Source organism: Copidosoma floridanum, unplaced genomic scaffold (assembly GCF_036245765.1).
Source record: "Copidosoma floridanum isolate Cflo_tuat_1 unplaced genomic scaffold, Cflo_Japanese_pri ptg000006l, whole genome shotgun sequence".
Taxonomy (NCBI): Eukaryota; Metazoa; Arthropoda; class Insecta; order Hymenoptera; family Encyrtidae; genus Copidosoma; species Copidosoma floridanum.
The window spans coordinates 25,124,423-25,145,974 of record NW_028321883.1 but is presented as its reverse complement, the minus strand read 5'-3'; the positions used below and the strand labels follow the sequence as shown (position 1 = coordinate 25,145,974).

Genomic DNA, 21,552 nt, shown 5'->3' with positions numbered 1-21,552 from the left:
TCGAGAACGCGGAAAAAAACCCTCAAATTGCTTCGTTTTTTTTTGTTATTAATGGTGTGCGAGTTCTGGTAAACGTATAAAACATTCGAATGAAAAAAGTATGTGATGGATCGTGAGTATTCAATCGGTGCGGGCGGCGATGACAGCAGCTCAAAAAATGCCTTTAGCGGACACGTTTTTTTCGACCCGCCAAGTAATCCCAAGGGAAAAGAAAAGGCACTGCTATTATTTTCGCCTGTGACCTTGGATGAGAAAATAATATGCATCGGTGATTGCGCTCAGTCTACAAAAGCCAGAGTCCGGCTCTGTTGTAATTCGACAAAGATTGTTGTTTTTTTTTTGGTTTTTTAATTAAGGCACTTTTGAAACGTAACGATCGTGTGCCTCGAAAAAGATGATGGATCGACTATCCTTTCCAAGAAGACCAGAGGTCAATCAATCGATAACACTATAGCATTCCAATGCTGGTACTTGTCCACGAATAAACAAAATCGGTGCAAGTTCTCCCGAAAGCTTTGAGTGCGATTTACAGCAGTGGAGGTAATTACACAACGAAAGGTGATCTTGAAAGTCGAAAATACTGAATGCAAGGCAAATTTTAGCGGTCAACCTAATGCATTTGTCATCAACCAAGTTGGGGTCGAGGTTGGGAAAATGAATACACATATATGCGCCGTTTAGTTTTCTCAATCAACTCTAACGTTTCGTTAAAAATGCAAAACTAAATTGGAAAATACTTAAGAAAAAAAAATTTTTTCGATTATCACACGCGTTCGTGTTCGATTTTTGTAAATCACAGCCCACTATACATGACGCATCCTCCACCACCACCATAGAGCCTTACGAAGACGCGCGCGCACAGAGAGGCAGAGGGAGGGAGCCGCCGCTAAAATCGCAGCGCTAAAAGGCGGAGACCGCGATCAGTAGGCACGTCGTCGGGCAGTCGGGCAGTCGAGCGTGACCACGTGGCAGTACCGCCATCGAGAGCGACGTCGTTGCTTTTTTTTCAGCAAATAAAAATTCCGCCCTGCAGCTGCTCCGATCCTCGGAGAACCGCTTGGCTGGTATATTTCGGCTCTCTCTCCCTCGTTGGCTTTTGTAACTCGCGCACTCACGAGTCGTATTTTTATAGCATTCGTTTCAGTTGGTTTCGTTGTTGAAGTGCTCGGTGGACTCATTTGTTATTGTTTGTCCTCCGAACCGGCGACAAAAGGAAAAAAAAAAAAAAAAAAAAAAAAACAAATATACTTACTGCTTGTGCTTCGAGTGCGGAATTAAAACAAGGGTTACAACACCCGAGATTTTGAAAGTTTATAAGCGCGAGAATCCGACCGATGTTGTACTCCAAAGAAAAAACAGACGGGTGACATTGGATTGTTGCGTAGCTCGTGTAAATCGTTAACGGAGCACAGCAACCACATTATACGGGCTGCACATGAAAGACCACCGGCATTTTTACGAATAAGTTTCGGGCGGAGCCGGTTTCCATCATCGGAGAGTGTGATGCGTGTTACGTATAACTATATCGAGACAAGGACGAGCCCGAGAGAGTGAGCCTATAGCAGACGACGACCACCCGGCACCTCCGAGTGAAAATATACATGCTGAATTACGCGAAACAGAGGCATTAACAACAAATTAACGAAGGAGTCGCGCACTTGATAAAAACGGCAGGTGGCTATCAGAGGCTGTATTTTGCGTGATCGCGTCGAGGGCCCGGACAATTACGTACAACTGTATTATACGTACATGCCATCGTACAGGTGACACGCAACCGAAAACGAAGACCAAGACGACGACGACGACGTCAAGGAAGAAGAAGAGGAAGAGGAGCTGAGGGAGACCGGAAGGAGCAGGAGGTGGTGGTGGTGGCTGGGACGAGCGGAACCCCTTACGGCACGGAGCAGGTGGGTGTGATGTGATGTAGTATATAAGCTTTGCTGTCTTTTTCTCTCACTCCTCCCGAGGGAGCGACGCTTCTCTCTCTTCTCTCTGGAGCTACCTGTGTACCTACGACCTATATATTGGGTTACGAAGGCTCTCGTATCGAGGCCGCTGACCTTTACCCTCCTTTTCAAAGTGGGCTACGCATATTATGTACTACAAGTGCATTATTATTTATTACATAAATATTACCTCTTGTTTTATCGATTAACCAGTTAGGTTAGGGAACAGCTAACTCGTCCTGGCTCCTGGCGTTAATGCTCCCCTCATATTTACTTTTGTGTACATTAAAAATTAAAACATAACATCCTTTTTTTCTTGCCATATTTATATGTATATATGTACAATATACATTGTAGTAGCAGACGCCTCTACCTATGTGAATACTTGATGTTCTCTTCTGCTCTCTGTTGACGGCGGTATATATACATACATATATAATACCTACTTACAACGAATTTGATATATGGACATTATGGACTCCAATAGTATATTTACAATGTAGCGTGGTAAAGGTATATAAGGTGGAACGATCGACTCTGCGCGCAAGAGTAGAATTTTAATGTTCATAACTGAAAATTGTCGCTCAAGGGGCTAAATTGAGTGCTAAAACTATCTCTGTTGCGCTGGCTACAAAGTACGAGGCGGATAAGGACTCTTTTCGATTCGCATTTTTCGTGTGGCCCGGTTTTTGAACTGTTGGTGCCAGCTGTGCTTTTGTGTAGCGCTTCTGTTTGACTTTGTACAGCCAACATTGCCTTGAAATTTGTGTTTTATTTATTTGTTCTCAAAATAATGATGGATATAAAAATATAAAATAATCCTCACTTTGGCGATTGAATAACGATTAAATGATTCATCGCTATTGAACATAATGTAATCATGCGAGCGTGTTTTTCCACCACATTCGTTGTAGTTCCTATCGCTTGACATTGAAATACATAATTATTAGTTGAATTTATTTATTTTTTTTTTTTATTCTAATAAATGTACTAATGCTTTAAAAAATAATTAAAAGATTCGACGCGTTGCTTTTTTAAAGCTCGTTATGATGAAAAAAAAAAAATTTGAATTGAACGTAAAAAAATATTAACACGAGCCAGAGAGCAGCTGAGAAAGCAACGTGTAATATATATATCTGCCCACGCATTTGTATAGGTATAATATGTATAACACAAAGTTTAAGCGGTTTGAGGTTAGAAAGCCGCTACATCAAATACTGGCGCGCGCGAGGGGAGTCGAACAGCAGAAAAGAGGAGCCAATACGTACATATATATATACATATATATACGATAGAGCATCACCCAAGAGAGAAGACAGGCACGCAACGAGCAGCTCGAGAGAGGATCGATAGCCGCTCGCTCGAGCTTTGGAGCGGCGCCTCGACACGCGCGCGCTGTTCGCCTTTTTTTTTTTTTTGCTTTTTCTCTCTCCCTCTTTATCTCTTCCTCCCTCGCCATACTTTGGTATACCTTTCATTCCTTTACCTAATACTCCCCTCATCTTTCCAGCCACAAAAAAAAATCAAATCAACACTTTTTTTTTTTTCTTTTTTTTTTTTCTTATTGTCGAATGTACACGTTTGGGTGCGCAGTTGCTCTGGAAGCTAAAGGTGTAATATTATTGTACAGCGAGCTTTGTTGGACCCACGCGGTTCAATCGGATGAACTCTGGTGAATCCAAGCTATAATTTCCAACAGACTGACACCGAGGAAAAACCACTAATATAGCCGAGGATTCGCAAAACTCGTCACTCGATGATTCAACTCGCTTGAGATTCCAATATTAATCTTGATACGTGTACAATATCATTCAACAAACTCATCGAGTCCCAGATGTAACCGAGAGGTACAACACACACACAGCCTCCCGGAATCTCGATGCGGGCGGGTTTTGAAAAAAAAAAAAAAAAAAAAGAATACCACGCGTGTGCGTTATAGTGATGCTCTCGAAGGCATGTATCATTGCATCCGGCTCGAAACCAACAAATTTCGCTGGATCCCTGCCAGTGCCTCGCGAGACAGTGTGCGCATTATTCACCACTCGGGCTGTCAAAACGGCTCTTCGTTTGGAAAAATCTCGCGCTTTTCCGAAAAAATTATTCACATACCTATCGGTACGTAATGTACAACAACACCTGGGGGGGGGGAGAAGAACTAAAATAAACTCGCTTAGGTATTTGTTACCCATGTGTCGTTATCTTACATACACTCCCACCTGGTGTGAATCATTAAATTCTCCGTCATAAGTTTGCATGTATGTATATATACATGTAAAGGTGTCCGCATGAAAAAATAAAAATGTGCGGGTTCGTGATAGTATTTGCATTTCACGGAGGATTATTTGCCGCGCGGTGTGCCCGATAAAATTTGCAATCTCGCATGAATGTTTCAACCGCGTGGTGGGTATAATATATACCTCGATATATACGGCGCATGGAAACACGTGTTTTATTTTTATGCCCGTGCTTATTATGTACGTATCATACGTACATAGGGTTATATTATGTGCCACCACTGCTCTATACGTGCACTTTGAATATTTCATTTGAAGATGGAAACGTTTTTTTTTCCCCGTCTTAGGTCTTATTTGTTTCCGAGTCACAACTTCTTCCATATATACCAACTATAATAATACATTCTATGAATCGATAAGTTCGAGCAGCTTTGTTTCCAGATAAACAATCCCATAGTGCCTATAGTAATGATGATAAGCACCGAGAGCCTGACTTGAATCACAAATTACATCAAGGTGTAACAATTAATTTGTTGGGCTTAAATAACTAATCATGCAGGCTGTCACTATATTGCTTATATTCACGTGTGTGATTGTATACTTTTAATCTGATCCGTGCTTTTATAGTTTGCCAGTTATTTTAGTGGAAAGTTCAGGTATACATTTATACCAATAAACAGATGCTCCGATGCATATGTTACACACACATGTATGACATTTTTTTTTTTTTTTTTTCTTGTGGTCACGCTTGTACATAGTTTATACTTACGTGCTTAACACTAAACTTGGTACCTCTCGTTCGGAGTAGGGTGTAAAATTGCAGGTTGTAGCTGCAACACAGTCACCTCTTTCACTTACAACTTACTTTCGCGCTAATACTTACTGTTTAGAAAAAGTTACTTTTTGCTTAACTTGATGTATATGTGTATATATATATTAGCCATAGCCGTAGAACATCGTAGGTATAGTCGTGTCGTTGTAAATAACTTTGTTTCTTCCCGAGAGCACTTTACTTGTCCTCGTTAAAGTGGAAATTGAAAATCATATTGTTCGGTTAAACATTATCATTATACTTAATCGGGAGACGTTTCTTTGCAAACGCGGCGGTGGGGGTAATGATTTTCACGTCAAATCCCCAATGTGCGGTCGAACGTATGCATTACAGCTCATTAGAATTTTACGTAATTTTTTTCGCCGAGAAGAGAAAATAAACGATTATGATAATAGCAATGAATTACGCAACGAGTATATTTATATACATGGATGGGAATTTTTGAAAAGCACCTTTATATGGGTAGCCAAACGAGAGATTAAAGATCGCGACAATGTATATATAGAGAGGTAGAGAAGAAGATCCAACGCGGGCTGAGCAACCGAGGACAATACACTAAACAACAATACATAAATATATGAAGCATCGTTGCAGCAAGAGCTGATGTATCTGTAATGTAAGCATCTGCCCACCACTTGGCTGGTCCATTACGTATGACTTCTCTCTCTCTCTCTCTATGTATATACACCTATATACCGAACTAGTCGATACTCTTGCGCGCGCTCAGCTTCCGCTTACATCGGCGCGACACTTTCTCCGTCGTCTTCGACAGGCACATCTCGTTCTTTTAACGCTTTATCGTTGTTGTCGCCTAAATATGTATGAAACGTTTTTTTTTTTTTTTTTTTTTCTTTTTTTTTTTTTTTTTCTATCCGGTGGAGGACGAGCGGTGTCTTTCACGTTTTGATGTTCTGCGATGGCCTTTCATTATTGTCCAATTTTCGAGAGGCACCGTCAAGTGAGTGTAATAATATATATGGGGGAATAAATACGCGCTCCTCGTTCGACGATATCTGATTGTGAATCAAACAAGATCGGCCCACAAATTCTGATGATGCACACCCACAAACGTAAAAAAAACGCGCACGAAACGTGTTTTCTCTTCCTTTTTTTTCATCTTCATTCGTCACAGTTATATAAATTTGGTTGACACACTTTGGCACCGTGACGAAATACATACGTATAAAGTAATCGATTACAAACCATAAATCCTCGGTATAGATTGCAGGTACAAATGTCGAAAACGAGCTTATACATTAAAATACAACACACATGTACATTTATACGCGTGAATTTGACTGTCAAATTAGAAATCAAGTAGACGAACGTTTTGCCCTGCTCGTCATTTCGTTGCTTGATTTTTTTTTTTTTTTTTTTTTTTTTACGAAATCGTGATCCATTAAATAACACACAGATCCAATTCAAATGCAAATAATCGGGTTTGCACATATATACCGTAAGTGTACCTATATATGTAAAAAAAAAAAAAAAGAGAGTTCAAAGTCGAATCGGCGTCTCGTAGCAATAAATCACTGGCGTATATTATACATGTAGCCACGCCTGAAAAACGTGCGGGAATGCAAGACGAAGGAGAGAGACTCGCGTTGGCGTCGGAATGGGTTCTTATTTCGCGCGGAGCCCACATATATACAGAAAGCGACGTCGCTTCCGGAAGCAGACGAATACGATAAACGTGCATTGTATTTTTTTTTTAATTCTCAATAGGCTAAGGTATATCGATCGGAATTCGCGAATAATTTACGAAAAATGTATTCTAAAAATTTGCGTGTACAGCGTGAGAAGAAGTGCGGAATCGATGAAACAATATATTTTCGCAAGTTCATTAAAGACGCGTGTTTTTATTCGAATGACTGCCGCTTTTTTGTGTACATTCGCGCGCTGTTGCGTCACTCTTGCACATTGCGTCGATCCGTCGGATAAGACTTGATGTCATCGCATCTTCGAGAGAAGAAAGCTGTGCCGTAAGTTCGTAAACCAGTGGAACTATTTCCAAGGATTTATACTGTTATTAATATTATTTAAAGTTTCATCGTTTGTTCGAAGGAAACGATGTATTTTTTTTTTGTTTTAATTGAAAAATCGTTGTAAATCTGAGAAAGAAATGTATATTTTTTTTTTCCATTGAATTTCAACAAAAGAGTTTGGGAAAAGCTCTTTCGGCGGACGTACAAATGAATACAAGGGACCCGGAGAATGCAAAAGCTTTCGCGATCCTTCGGAGCGGACGTTTGAATTTCGGACTGGGAAAAGAGAGAAAAAATAGCGAAGCATCGAAAGCTCCTTTGGCTTGTTTCGCCAGAGATATTGAACGATCCTTATGAAACCTATAAACTCGTCTTTGTCGTGGTTGTAACGATGGCTAGTTAGGGAAGAAAAGTTAGGTAATTGCCAGTTTTCATTTTTACATAGTCTCACGTTGAACTTTTTCACGCAAGTCAAAACCACTCGAGTTAATTGGACAATTTTTTTTCTTTTTCTGACGCGAAACAATGATACGTCCATTGAGCTGGTAATTGCCATCCTCCACGAGATGTTAATGGATAAGTATAACAAAATGAAGCCACTGGAACATAAACTGCCCATCGTCATGCTCCATTCTTTTCTGTCAGAATTTGTGGAAAAAAACAGTATCTCGGCAGCAATAAATTTGCTGAAATTAAATTACTACAATCGCTTACCCAGAAACATACTATTATTTGCTTCAGTTTGATGTACGCACTCGCGTTAAAAGTATTGTCTGCGTCGAAAGCTCATTTTTTTGGCATGGCGGCAAAAAAAACTTGAGAGGAAAAATCCAAATAAACTGGAAAAGCTTTAACTTTTTGAATAAAGAAACAAACAAAAAAATATCGTTTTTAACTCAATTTGCTAAAACATTTTCGAGGGTTTTTAACTGAAGATTTTTTTTTTTTTTTTTTTTTTTTTTTTGTAGAATTGTTCACACGCAAATTCCATCCCACCCCCTACGAGCCTATGTATATAGGTACTAGGTATCCAGAGCGCCTGTTAAGTGTATCCCCCGATGAAATTTCGATCCATACGTCATTCAGTCAATTTGAGAGGCAGTAGCTTTTATTTTTACCGTACCACACTCTCCCTTGCATGTGGTTACTTATAATTCCCCTTTTGCATACATAAATATATGGATAATAGTCGACGGGAAATAATCTCTCTCGGCTGAGAGTAATGGATTTCTGTGACGTTACGAGTGTGAGGAGGGTAAAAGGCGTATATATACGTATAAAAAAAGGGACAACTTTTACATTTCCCGAAGTATATAAATATTATCTCTGCCGTACGCTGGATCAACGCGGATGGGCCACACAATATGTACGAGTATACATTACCACCCCCTCGCAGAATTTTGATGAGCATTCACACGTACGTATAAGATATCACGGCTGACCCTTTTCTACACGTAATATATTTTATATGCTTGAGCGAACGAAGTAGGCTAGTCGTTCGTACAAATGATGTACAATCAAGAAAGTTGTCACAAAGTCACGGAACTTTTGCTTTTATTAGTATGGATTTAATCATGGGAAGCTCACTTGCCGTATATATATATAGGTGCAACAAAGCTGGGATGAGGCCACGGTCCCCCTGATCTCTTTCGGAGAGGCCTCTCCCTGCAAATTAATTATCTCCTGCAAAAGAGAGACATATATATATATATATATATATACAACAGATATGGGCAAGAGAGGTGCGTGCGCCGCCGGATGAGGTTAGTAACACCTCGAGGGCGCAAAACTGGCACGGAGCGTACGTACATGTATACATATATATACAGGACAGTGGGAGCGAGAGGGCGGAAAATCGATCGGCCGGCGCCCAAGCAGTTCTACATGTATATCATGTATGTACTTGCTACTCTCTTCTTGCATATACGGGGGTAGATGATGTTTAAGGGCAGAGGGAGGCTCGTTGACGTGCATCAGGAGGCTCTTTTCGCGTTTTAATTGTCTGTCTGCCCCCTCCCCGACCGAGCACTTTTCCGATGGATCGGCGCTTTTGCGATACGACGGGACCGGAGAATAATGGCCTCGACTCCTTCTGGCTCTTTTTCTTTCTTTTTTTTTTTTATATATATATATATATAGGGTACACGGGCTCTCGCTCGGAGGTGTCATCTTCTTCCAATTTTATTGTGCTCCGTTCATTTATTTATCCATTTCCTTTTTTTTTGCTCCCCCACTCGTCGGAATGTCTTTTACCGTTACTTCGCGGGTATAAGGTATTCTCGCTAAAAGAATAATTCAACGCCGACCTTAAATTTCCAATGAAGCGAGAGAAAATTATTTTCTGTGTGTGTGTCTCTTATCGCGTTAAAAAATACATTTTATAGCTGAATCACCTATACGTAGCTCGGGAATATGTATATAACATGTAAGACCCTTGTCGTGGCAACTGCTACTTAATTTGGAAGGGCGCCCGATTCGCGAGCCTTTGGAGTACATTGCCCGTATAGGCGTAATCATACATAGGTATACATATACTTGGGGCTCGAGTCGATGGTGGTGCAGGGGTGGCTGATTTGAATATTTTAACGAAACGCGAGGAGGAACTTTGCGGGCACGAAATTCGTCGTATATAGTAATGTTCTTCATTCTGCTTTTCGTCCGGATACATCGGGACTTTACGTGTGCTCATTATTTATTTCAACTGCTACAGGTTTACCTCTATTGTGTATGGAGATATGTTATAAGTGGGAATCCCCCCCCTTTTTTTTTCTACTGTATACAACACAAGGTTTCGGTCGAATTTGACGCCCGTGGGTGTACCTACAAGTCATGTTGCAACAACACAGCGAATTCGTACCGAGGACAATATATAACGTGTACGTATAGATTTAGGCCGAGATGAGATAATATATATGTACATACATGGCCATTAATTACAGTTGCCGTTATCATGTAATTTCCCTCTATACCGTTAATAAGCTTGAGATATTGTTGCCCAATCGGCGAGTTTACATTGCAAAATTGTACACATGTTGGAATGTTTTACAATTTTTTTTGAAAAATTATTAGTCTCGTCACACACTTTACGCGTCGTAACGTTTAGGGATAATGACAAAAAAAAAAAAAAAAAAAAAAAGACAATACACGCTATGTCGAGAAAATATAATAAAATTGTGCATGGAGATGCATCATCCTGAAAAAGAAAAACAAGCTCGCATGAGCGAGTAGTCCATGGAGCTGGGAAATTAACTATTTGAAGCGACCGCGTCATAAGTGTATTTTTCCGCGTTTGTATCGACAAACACAAGATCACTATAAAAGTTTGAGAGCAGTATATAAGTATAGGTAGCACGAGATCCTTCCTCATCAGCTGTTTCCTTTTACTTTTCGGGACGCGAGAAGGCGCGCGCGCTAAATTGTTTTTCCCCCTCTATCTTTCACCTGTACAGTGTGTTCTTCCCATAAGTGCACATAATATTTTATTGGAGGCTCTGCTGTACTTACCTGTGCGCAGCTTTGCAATTATCGTTAACACGCGGTACACACTCGGCTGATACGGAGCGCGCTAACGATGTTTGTTTCGTATTTACGGCAAGTAATGGACTTTCCGAAGGTCATTATGTTGAATTCGTCTTCGTTTTTGGTTCGATGATGATTGTATTATACATTACGTTTCTTGGGAGTGTTGCATTCGAGCTTGTTGCTCTGCCTACACGGACAAATTATAGATAATAACAATCAAGGGGTGATGTGTAGGTGTTTTTCCTCTCTTTATCTACTTTCGTAAATGGTTTTCTATACGTCTACCCTCATCCAGTGGGTGAGAGAATTACGATTGGATTTGGTTGTAACGTATTTCTGTATATCTTATGCTCGGCTCTGTCATATGGTACATCGCAAAAAGCTTCAAGAAAGTCATTTCGCAAGATCGAAATGACAAAAGTTCACTACAAAGGTATATATATATACGCTTTTGGTAGCTGGAAAAATGTAAGAAAAAAAGAAAGAAATTTCTCGCGAGAATCAGAGAAGAAGAAAAGTAAATTTCACACGTATCTGACCCCGTTTTCCGAGCTCTCGGCTGCTCCGACGAGTATATGTGTGTAAAAAATGCTTTAAAAAAATATTGGAAACCCCGGAAAAACTATACTTACATCCGTGCGACGAAAATTTTCTCGGAATATTGAAAGAATAAAAATGACGTTTCACTTCATTTCATCCCAGCTTAAAAATTGCTATCTGCGTAGGTATATTTGCGTGAAAGAACCGCAACGAGGAGTATTGGAGAAAAACAGTCCACAATATCTCTCTTAGGGCGCAAGAAGGCCTCGACCTCTCTTCCTTCGCTCCCATCTTCTTAAACCTCGAGTGGTAGCTTTTGTGGTTCTTTTTTTTTAAAAAAAAGGCAAGAAGAGGAGCGAGAGCTTATTTTTTCGTACACGTTAGCGTGTAACTGTTTTTTAGGTCCACGTTGTGCTCCTCACCTCTCAGTTGGCAATTTTTTCCTCGCTTTTACCCATCCCCCTTTTTTTTCATTCTCTTCTCGTCAGCTCAACTGAGACACCTTGTGTGTAGGTGTATATGTTGTGCAGTGTGCATTGTGCTCTGCTGCTGCTGATGCTACTGCGTTGCAATGCAAGCAAGAGAGAAAAACTGATTCAGCAGAGAACTGCGATCGTGAAAATGGGTTATCTTTTCGAGGGGAACGAGGTCTCCCACCCTGTTTTTCTCTTTTTTTTTTTTTTTTCCTTTTGTTAACCGTGTGTTGGTATATTTAATGATGCACAGGGATAGGCTGCTTTTTTGTCTCGAAGCATAATGGCTCGCAAGAGCGTGCAGGCGCGTAGAAAATGTGAAAAAGCTAATTAATTCACTGCTCGTTCTGCACAGGATAAAAATCATACGTAGAACCAAAATTTAAAAACAAAAATTACCAAAAGCTCGTATAAATTGTATGAACCCTCACTGTACACAAAAAAAGGAAGATGCTGTATTATTCTAATGAAAAACACCCTCCCCGACAAGGGAGGGACGCAGCAGCAAACACTTTTGTAGTTCAATTAATTTCAAAAGCAGTCGCCCAACATTGCTTGTGACCAAACTCGTTGGAACTGGTTCCCGGCATTTTTTAACAGTTAGCTTGTACCCGAAATAAAACTTGCCATAGAATATTTTTTTATATTTATACATTTCATCCAAAATGCTGGAGCATCGGCCCTCGTTTGCGGTTAAAATTTCAGTATACTTGTGTACTGTACGAAGAACGGAAGAGCAAATTTAGAATAGTCGCGCGTAATCATCTCTCCGTTCGCTGTACTCCCGCACCCGAAAGCTCTCTCGGGTCGTTCGTAACACGATTTTCTCGTGAAAATGTTGTTGTTGTCACACTTCCCATCTTTTTTTTCAGCCTCTTTCAATCATCGTCTCTTTTCGTTACTTTTAATTAATTATAAAATAAGTTGCTTTTTTTTTCACAAAATGCTTTTCTCTTCGCCAATGGCACGCGAACAAAACTTTTTGTATCTTGTGCAATTTTTACTTTCGCGGAATGGCAATAATAATTTCCAATCCAGATATACATACCATCTGGTAATCAGAACTCTTTTCTCTCTCTCCTCTCTCTCGGATCGATAACGAATTATCGGCTTTCCACGGTGTAGTAGTTCTCGAAAAGAGAGAAAAGCCTCTTTTGTCTTTCTTATCGCGTAACACCCTTGGAGGTCTAGATTCCGACTCCGGATTCTTCATACTGTACCCACACACAATCCGAATCCTCTTCCAAAATAGACGCGCGTGGCTGCTACGTTAAGGAGAAAAAAAAAAAAAATAAATAAAGGAAAGGGGAGTCGGATGGTAATAAAAAAATGGAGGGGGAAGCGAAGGCCGCGTAACAGTTTACTCTTCTCTTTAAGCGTGTATATATGTCTCGTACGCATACCTTTGACGTAATCGCGGATAAGAGTAAAACTTTCTCGGAGCATCTCCTCCTTTATATAGCGATGATGTCTCGGTGTGTGCCGTTGCAGACGGGGAAAGCTGACGAGGAATACGGAGGCACCCGGTGTATATACAGCCTCCGGAAAGTGATCCTCGTTGGACTCTCTTCGTCGATGGAGAAATGCGCACGCGATATCTATATTTTATATGCTGTGCATGATAGACACACGCTGGATTGATGTTCGCTTTTTTTTTTGTTTCTGATGGCGCTCCTTACTGCCCGACGATTTCGTTCTTAACGCTTGACACAGGCATCTCGTTTTAGCCTTTTGTTTTCTTTCGTAACAAAATCTTTAGTTTCTTCAATAATTAACATTTAAAAAGCTTATAGAAAAAAATCGAACTGTTGATAAATATCATTATTATTATGATCCACAATTTATGAGTAGTGTTATTCATATAAAAATTTCGTCAGAAAAAATGATTTGGTCAAAAGCTACGTCTCAACCACAGTTTTATTGTCCCAATTTACTAAGAAATCGTATATTTTTCGTTTCGCAAGACATGCTTTGTCCACTAAGTCGATAAAGGATTTGAAACAAATGTTGCAGCAACTACACCGTGCTTTGACCCAGTCGTACAATGTACGGTACACACCAAGTTTATGGCGTCTCAAAGCAGATCGCACAGACAAAATCCATCATGAGCACCGTATAAGAGCACCATTGCGATGACGCAAACCCTCACACACGTACACAAAAAAGTCAGTTCAATATATACCTACAAAATAAAAATGAAAAGAAAAAAAGCAAAAACCCACAGCCGATCCCAAAGAAGAAGCAGCAAACTCCCCGGAAATCCAATAATCTCGAGCTATCCAGAGCAACGACAACAACGACCAACTGTATATCCCAGAGAGCATCGGCGCAAGAGTCGAGAGCTAAAGCGCTCCACAGCGTCCGCACCAAAATTTTCTGGCTTTTGTAACTTGAATTACGATGAAAGAGTAAAACGAGGCAGGGGATTCCGGATGTATATGAGGATTTGTTCGGGGCACCCCCCGAGGGACCTTTCTGCCCCACCTGCCCCGCATATAGAGTGTGCGCTGCACACACAAAGAGACCCCATCGCGGCTCTCCCTCGCTCCTCGAACTAAACCTCGTCGTGCCGCACTGCTTTTTGTGAAAAATTAATTGCTTAATTCCTTCGAGCCATTGTGGAACGGTATCAACCCTCCCCCCCTTTGGTGTATAGCTGTGCTTTTATTTCATTTCGCTCCCCTCTGCTCTTGCTCTTTTTCTCGTCACCTCTCCCTCTTGCGCTTCATCCGTAATTATTAAATCGGTACGTATACATATACGGTTGGCCTATAATTTTTTTCATTGATTTGGCACCATAACAATGTTAACAAAAAATAAATAAATGAAATTTTCACATGCTCGGGCTGATATTTTTCGTTTCGCAATTAACGATACAACTTCACGGCAGCGAAAAGTGCGTGTATGTATATATATAGGTACTGCCTCGAGATACTCCACATATATATACCCTCCCTCAACCCCACCACCTGTATCTTTTATCTTTCTAATTATAGATTTAGGTTCAGATTAATTTATTTATCCACAGGCTGGAGTTTTATATTCGATGTGTACTTATACGTATATATAACACCGAGAGAAACCTTCCAAGTACTTACGGTTGAAAAAAAAAAAAAAAAAAACCTTTGTGTCAATTAGCGGGGTAGTTGACAGTACATGGTAACGGAGGAAGACAATTTCCGACGATTCGTCAAGAATGTCATACCCGAGCTTTTTATACATGTAGATGCGCGAAACGAGCTTTCAGTCGAATCAACGCGCAATCCGAAGATTAAAACTGCGCGCATCCATGAAATTTCTCTGCTATGACAAATAATGATGACATCACGTCTCAAAGAGCGACTCTATAATCTGCAAGATGAGTAGGGAAATAAATTCCGATTACGAACAAGAAATCACTGCCAAGAAAGCCCCCCCCCCAACGCGATCCGATCTCTCTCTCTCTCTCTATTCTTCGTCTTCTTCATCTTCCCCAATTATAAAAGAGCCAATATATTACAAAGGTTGTCTCGCGTATATAACGCAGGGAAAACATTTCCTCCGAGGCGTTAATTAAGCCTCTGCAGCGACGTCTCGCTCCCTGCCAAAACTCCGATTGCGCTTCTATACTGGATCCTCCTCGGAACCCCTCCCGAACCTTATATATATATATCATAGGGGCACTTGTCAGGCCGCTGTTTTTGCTACTTTTATTATACCCACCGTTTTTTTTTTTTTTTTTTTTTTTTTTTTTTTTTTTTTTTTTTTTTTTTTTTTTTTTTTTTTTTTTTTTTAAGATGATCCATAGACACGGCTGGTGTGAGGGTGTATTAATATATTGTGCTCATAAAATTGGATACAAGTTATTGCGCCCAAGTGCTGCGATATCCACCATCGCTGCAAGATGAAATCAAGCTCGTCTAGCGAGAAATTTTTCTGATCGCAACCATGAGTGTACTCTTCCGAAGCTATTTTTATTTCTCGCTTGGTTGGATATTGTAAGCATCGGGGGCAAAAAGAGTTGGACGGAAAGAGCGTTTTTGTGTGCACGTCACTCTCGTGATCAACGACTAGCGCTCGTGAAAATGTAAGGTTTGCATGCATCGCTTGGCTGATGGTTGGAAAATTGAAAGAAAAACCCAAAACCCCAGTCATATCAAGTATACGAACCTCAAACTAAATATATTAACTCTTATATGGACGATCTACGCGTGATTTTTACAGACAATACCTGTGAATTTGTTCCTTTGTTACCTTTATTTAGATTTAGTTTCGTCCACACCTGGACAATAACGACCAACGATGAAATATAATATATCCATACTTTTTGACGTCTATATTTTTGACACTTTATCCATTATGTTTTTGACAAACTCCATTTTTTACAAATAACGATTGTACCACAGTTTTTTCGCGAGGTTTTTCGGATATTCGGAAAAACGAGCGTGCTTGGGCATATTCTTTTTTAGAACTGAGTCTCAAATGTACCTCCTACTCCTCGCGCGGTCGTACCCTGTTCGAGGCTCGCGAAAGCTATTTTTAAACGTACGCGCGTATACAGTGTACTTGTTTTTGTCGCGGTAGCGGGAAAAGAATAGAAAAAAAATTAAAATTAAAAGTAAATTGTACAATAAATATATTACGAAGAGAGAAGAACTCAACAACTTTCTACATCATCATTTATGGTGTGGCTGTACACACGCACACACATTGTTCACGTAATATCGTCTGCAGGGCAAAACGCACAAGGTTTACGTAAACAATTAGCAAAGACGCAACTTTCGGATTTCGCGTTGCTCAACGAAGCCTTTTTTTTTCCTCTTATCATATCGCGTTTTGACTCGCGAGTACTAGTGCTCGGTTGGGAGGGAAAGAGAAAACAAAACACCTAACTCAAAACTCGAGCGATAAAAAAAACGCATTTTTCTCCTAAACTTGTATTACAGACGTTTCGTTATTTCATTCATGCAGAAATTCATTGTTTATAGCCAAAATTTTATTTGTAGCAGTTGATATAACTACTTACATCTACGCTTTTATCTTTTTTGTTTCAGATATATAAGCCAGCATGACGAGCATAGTAGCGACGCTGGTTACCGGCTACAGGGACATGATGGACAACAAGTCCGGTAAGTCCTACTACGTCTCCTGTATCTGGTAACTTGTATGTGTACAAAATAACGATACCGAAAAAATCACCACTGACCCTCTACAATATACAATTATTGTCTCGTGTGAATAAATTTATGAAAGAAAACTCGGTAAGTTCCGTATATATAAATATACACGCGAAATAAAAAAATATGCCCAATTTGTTACACCCATCACACGCGAAAGGTGAACGCGCGCGACACAATGGATTATATAGCTGGCCTACATCGACATGCGACATATACTCAGCGTCGTCGCGTTCTATAATGCTCCGCGACTTTTGGATGTATACGCTATAACAACCATCCTTCGGGATTTCTCCATCCGAGACTTTGCGAGAGTGGTTGTTTTACTGACACTGATAATATTTTTTTTTTCTCCCCAATGATCTTACATAAATTCATTCCGTTTGCCGTGCGTGCTCTCGTGTGTGTTTATTTTTGCGCAATACCTCCTCTCTCTCTCTCCTTATGCAGTATCCATCTGCGATTATTATTGATACGGCTAGGAGACTCTTTCACTTTTTGTTTTATCCCATACGAAACGTACACGTCTTCTGTATATGAGACGTGCTTTTACCCTAACAACAGCGTCACTTTTGAAGCTTGTTATCTCCCTTTTCGTTTTTTTGTAACGTCAAAACATCATTTGTAGAAAAATATATATATATATAAGTGTAATACCTATGTACTATCGTTCAAAGAGTCCACTTTGGCGCGGTGCCAAAACTCGCTACAATACGCCAATCAATGGGACACGTATAGTATCGCATCGAGCGCGCAATATTTGTCAACTCAATTAAGCGAATAAAGTCAGAAGAGGGGGAAAAAAAACTGCACAGCATCGGAAAGAGCGAGAGCAGGAAACATGGCCCAGTTGGCCGTTGGGCGCAAGCTCTCAAATTGAGAAAAGTAATTTGCCGCTCGACTTGACTGTTATGTATACATCTACTGCCACTGTACATAGCTGCTCCCATACTGTATATTATATACGCTGGAGTTGGGAGTAATATGGGCCGGTTTCTCGCTCGCTCGCTCCTCTCTTTTGCCGATTAAAGACGAAAAAAAAAACAAGCAATGACCAATTCGTCCAGAATGTGCCACCCCCTGCAACAGTTCCGATGGGACAAGCGGAAATAATTTCGGGGGGATACACACCAACGCGCATCGTTTCACATGCACGGCGTGTAAAAGTATAGCTCGCACTCGTGTATTGTTTCGCACAAGGTGCCGCGCAGCCGGTCCGATACTATACATCGTTGCGACATAGTATTAAGCGCGTATTAACACTTGTATTCTTCTCTCTTATTTCTTTTGTTTGCTCACCGCCCATCGCTTTCCTCTTTCGCGTGTCTCCTCCGCAGTTAGGTTTACCGTGCGCGCATTTACCGATCACTTACAAGCCTCTTTTTTATTTTCTCCTTCATCGAGCTGTTGCTCAGGAGGGTGTGTGTGGCTGTGACTGACCTTGCGGGTGCTCCTCCTTGTTTCTCTTTTTTGCTCATAAGTACGCGTATATTGGGTCAGGTGCCCCGCATGCTATTTGATTTAACAACTATAGATTTTATAAAGATTATAAAAATGCTTCCGATCATTTTGCATGGTGTATATGGTAAATTTTTTTTCTCTTGTGTAAAACGGTATCGGGGTATCGGTGTCTCGAATATAAATGTGTAGAGGAAACAACGCTGTAATAATGAGGGATGAAAGAGGATAAAACGGTGCGACAGTAACGCGATGAAAAAAAAAAAAAAGAGGGATATGCTTATCCTTCCGAATACCTTGAGAGAACAAAGTTCCAAAGTGGCGGTATAGACGACAACTTGCACCACCACGAGCTCAATTGATCGAATCTCTGCGTGACACACCCTCCCTCTTGCCGGCTATTATGTAAAATATGTACGTCCCTGATCGTCACCCACATAGCACCGGGAAAAGTTAAGGCTAATCAAGAGGAGCATCGGTTTACTTTCGAAGCAAAATAAATTGTTTTCTCCGCCTCCGACGCGAATCTCCAAGGAAAACCCCGACAAATCCACGCGCCCCGCACTATTAGGCACTTTTATTACCATGCTAATAGACCGCGCTCTCGGTTCATCCGGATTCCTTGCGGACTTTTTCTCTTTTTTTTTTTTTTTTTTATTGCGCTTCCGGTCTTCTCTTCGCCCGGGCTTTTATACTGCCACACGCTCCCATTACCTGAAACTATACGAGCACGTATACAACTACTAAGCGAGCGCGTCTCGTTACTCTAATTATTTGCAATTTTTTTTCATTTTCAAGCACATAATGTCACTTATTTTCATGGCAATGTAACTTGTAACCGTTTGCGATAACATTATATGACAGTTTTTAATTTTTTTCAAATATCAATTGAAAAGAGACGATGATGATGATTAAAAACGCGTATATACGCCCTTACACGGTAAAGATGCACTTGTCCTTTATCCTAGCGCTTCTCGTCCGATGCACCGGCGCGCGAATTAAGGTCTCCCGGTATAATAGCTCTCTATACATGATACGCGCACGATGATGATGATGCATTATGCGCGCCAACTTACCCATATATGTACATATATATGTATATGTGGCATCAACATGTATAGAGGTATAACAACCGACGCGCAAGTAACGTCCTTCGTATACCTGGATGGAGGTGCGTTTGTGTGCGGCGCAAGCGCGTGTATTAAGTACCCTGCATGAGGGTTAAACGAGTGCAAAACAACAATGCCGTGCGATAATGCCATCACCTACGTGTATATAGAGGGAAAGTGTTGTGAGCATCGCGACACACGCTTAGCCGCGCTTACGTAATAATTTCCAGTTGGCTGCCGCGTCAAGTCCGACACACGAGAGCCTACTCCCCTTCACGCCTATTCTCTCTTTTTCTACACCCCCCCCCCCTCCAACCCTCAAGCTCGAGCTTTATAGCAAGTTTAACTCGCGAGGAAGGGAAGAAAAGTGGCTCGTTTAAGCTCTCCCCGGGGAAGGAGAGAAAAGCTCGCCCGGCGCGTTGACCCTTTTTTTTTTCTTCTTCAAGTCGCGGTGAGAGTTAGCTGCTGAGCCGGCGATAACGGAGGGAAGAGGCTCGTGACACCCTTGCCTTTGGTCCGTGTACGTATACATCACCCGAGAGAAGGAGCTTTCTCGCGTATGGGCGGCACGTTCGTATAGACTTTTCGGTGCTGTACTCACTTTGTGTGGACACGTATACAATATATATACAGGTTTGGCTCTTCTGTGTACACGGTACGTGGGAGGGCTGCTTGAGAATTTGCGAGTTGACGTTGGCAGTTTTTTTTTTTTTTTTTTATAAGCAGTAGAGAGAGTCGGATCCCCAATTTTTAATTTTTTTCCAAAAGTATTTGGGGTAGGCGAAATTATGGGTAAGGCGACGGTGGTCCATCGAGTCCGCTGGTGTACGAAAAATGCGGTGTGTACCCCAAAAGGATATATTTCCGCGTGTTTTCAATGCTAATTCAGATATGGAAATGGCGCTGCTCGTCGCGCCGAGAGAGGCCCATCTTTTATTCATCCTGCAATTAATCGCGATTAAAATATTTCGAGCCACCTTATCCTCCCACCCGCGCTCGAGAGATCATAAATTTTAATGCTCTCTCTCTTTTTTTTTTTTTTTTTTTCATTTCCTACCCCAACGATCGTTGACCCTCGTAATCGCTCTCGGCGCCCAGTCAAAACGTATCGGTACGTTTGATTGGATTCATCTGGATACCGCTAATTGACTCGTCCGTCGAAAGGAACATCAAATTAATATTCAACAGAAGCTTGGGGGGAGATTGATGCGCAAGTTTTTTTTTTTTTTTATTTCGAACTGACCCACAATACCACAATGCGCGTCCAAAAAATTTATTTCACGCAAAACCACCTGCATATACATGAAGAAAAAAAAGTCCCGTCACGCGGGATAATGACCGACACGTCAGGTTCTTTTGTTACCAGAGTCTGTAAAAAGAAAACTTTTTTTTTTCGTTCGAGCGAGAATAAATTGCAGTCACGCCGGTGAAAAGTATCGTAATAGTTCCTCGACGCATGGAGGAGAAAAAAAAAAGCCGAGCGCTCCAGTTACACAATACAGCGACTCGATAACAGAGGCCGGCGATAGCAGTGCCCTGCGCCCACGTATCTGCAGACAGGATATGGGAGTATTATGTGGCCGCTCGGTGCAATTAAGACATTGTGCGAGGTGCGATAAATTATTGTTTATTGGGCCATTTTTGTGTATCGTACGAGTTTTCTTTTTTTTTTTTTTTTTTTTTTTATCGGCTACGCTCTTTAAATTCGAATTAGTTGTAAAAGAGAGTGGCGATATACTAACTCAAGAGCACATATAATATATGGTACCCATTGTGTGCAATAAAGAATAAATTTATTTGGTAAAAGTCTTTTTTTTTTTTTTTGGAGTGTTACGTGAAATATAGTTAATGCGATGAGTCCGCTGTTGTGTAATTTTTACGTGGCATTGGTGCAATTTTTTTAAACCACATCATTGAATCCATAGAGCTATAATCTATACATAAAACGTGCGAAACTTCCCGACAACCATCAAAAGAAGATTTTGAGAAAAATTGTGTGATTGCAGATCCGAGGGTGCGCGAGTGGGCGATGATGAGCTCGCCCTTCCCGACGGTCTTCATCTGCCTGTCCTACGCCTACTTCAGCAAGGTGCTCGGCCCGAGGATAATGGAGAACAGGAAGCCCTTCAACCTCAGGCGCATCCTCATATTCTACAACCTCGCGCAGACCGTCTTCTCCACGTGGATATTTTACGAGGTAAGGCGCTATTGTCGAAAAACAACAAAAAATAAATACAAATCATCCAAAAGTCGTATACTGACGAAAACCTTTGGATTTCCAAACGGGCTTGTTTTCT

The 21,552-nt window shown here is 40.9% G+C and overlaps 1 protein-coding gene across 1 annotated transcript in view; it reads left to right on the top strand.

Annotated features, from left to right (window-relative positions):
- Positions 1-938: 938 nt before the first annotated feature.
- LOC106640882 (very long chain fatty acid elongase 7) overlaps positions 939-21,552 on the top strand; it is a 35,446-nt gene continuing 14,832 nt past the window's right edge. The window contains exons 1-3 of the mRNA XM_014355064.3: positions 939-1,907; positions 16,566-16,640; positions 21,262-21,452. Coding sequence (XP_014210550.2) covers positions 16,580-16,640; positions 21,262-21,452 — 252 coding nt within the window. The 5' untranslated portion in view covers positions 939-1,907; positions 16,566-16,579. The remainder of the gene's footprint in view (positions 1,908-16,565; positions 16,641-21,261; positions 21,453-21,552) is intronic.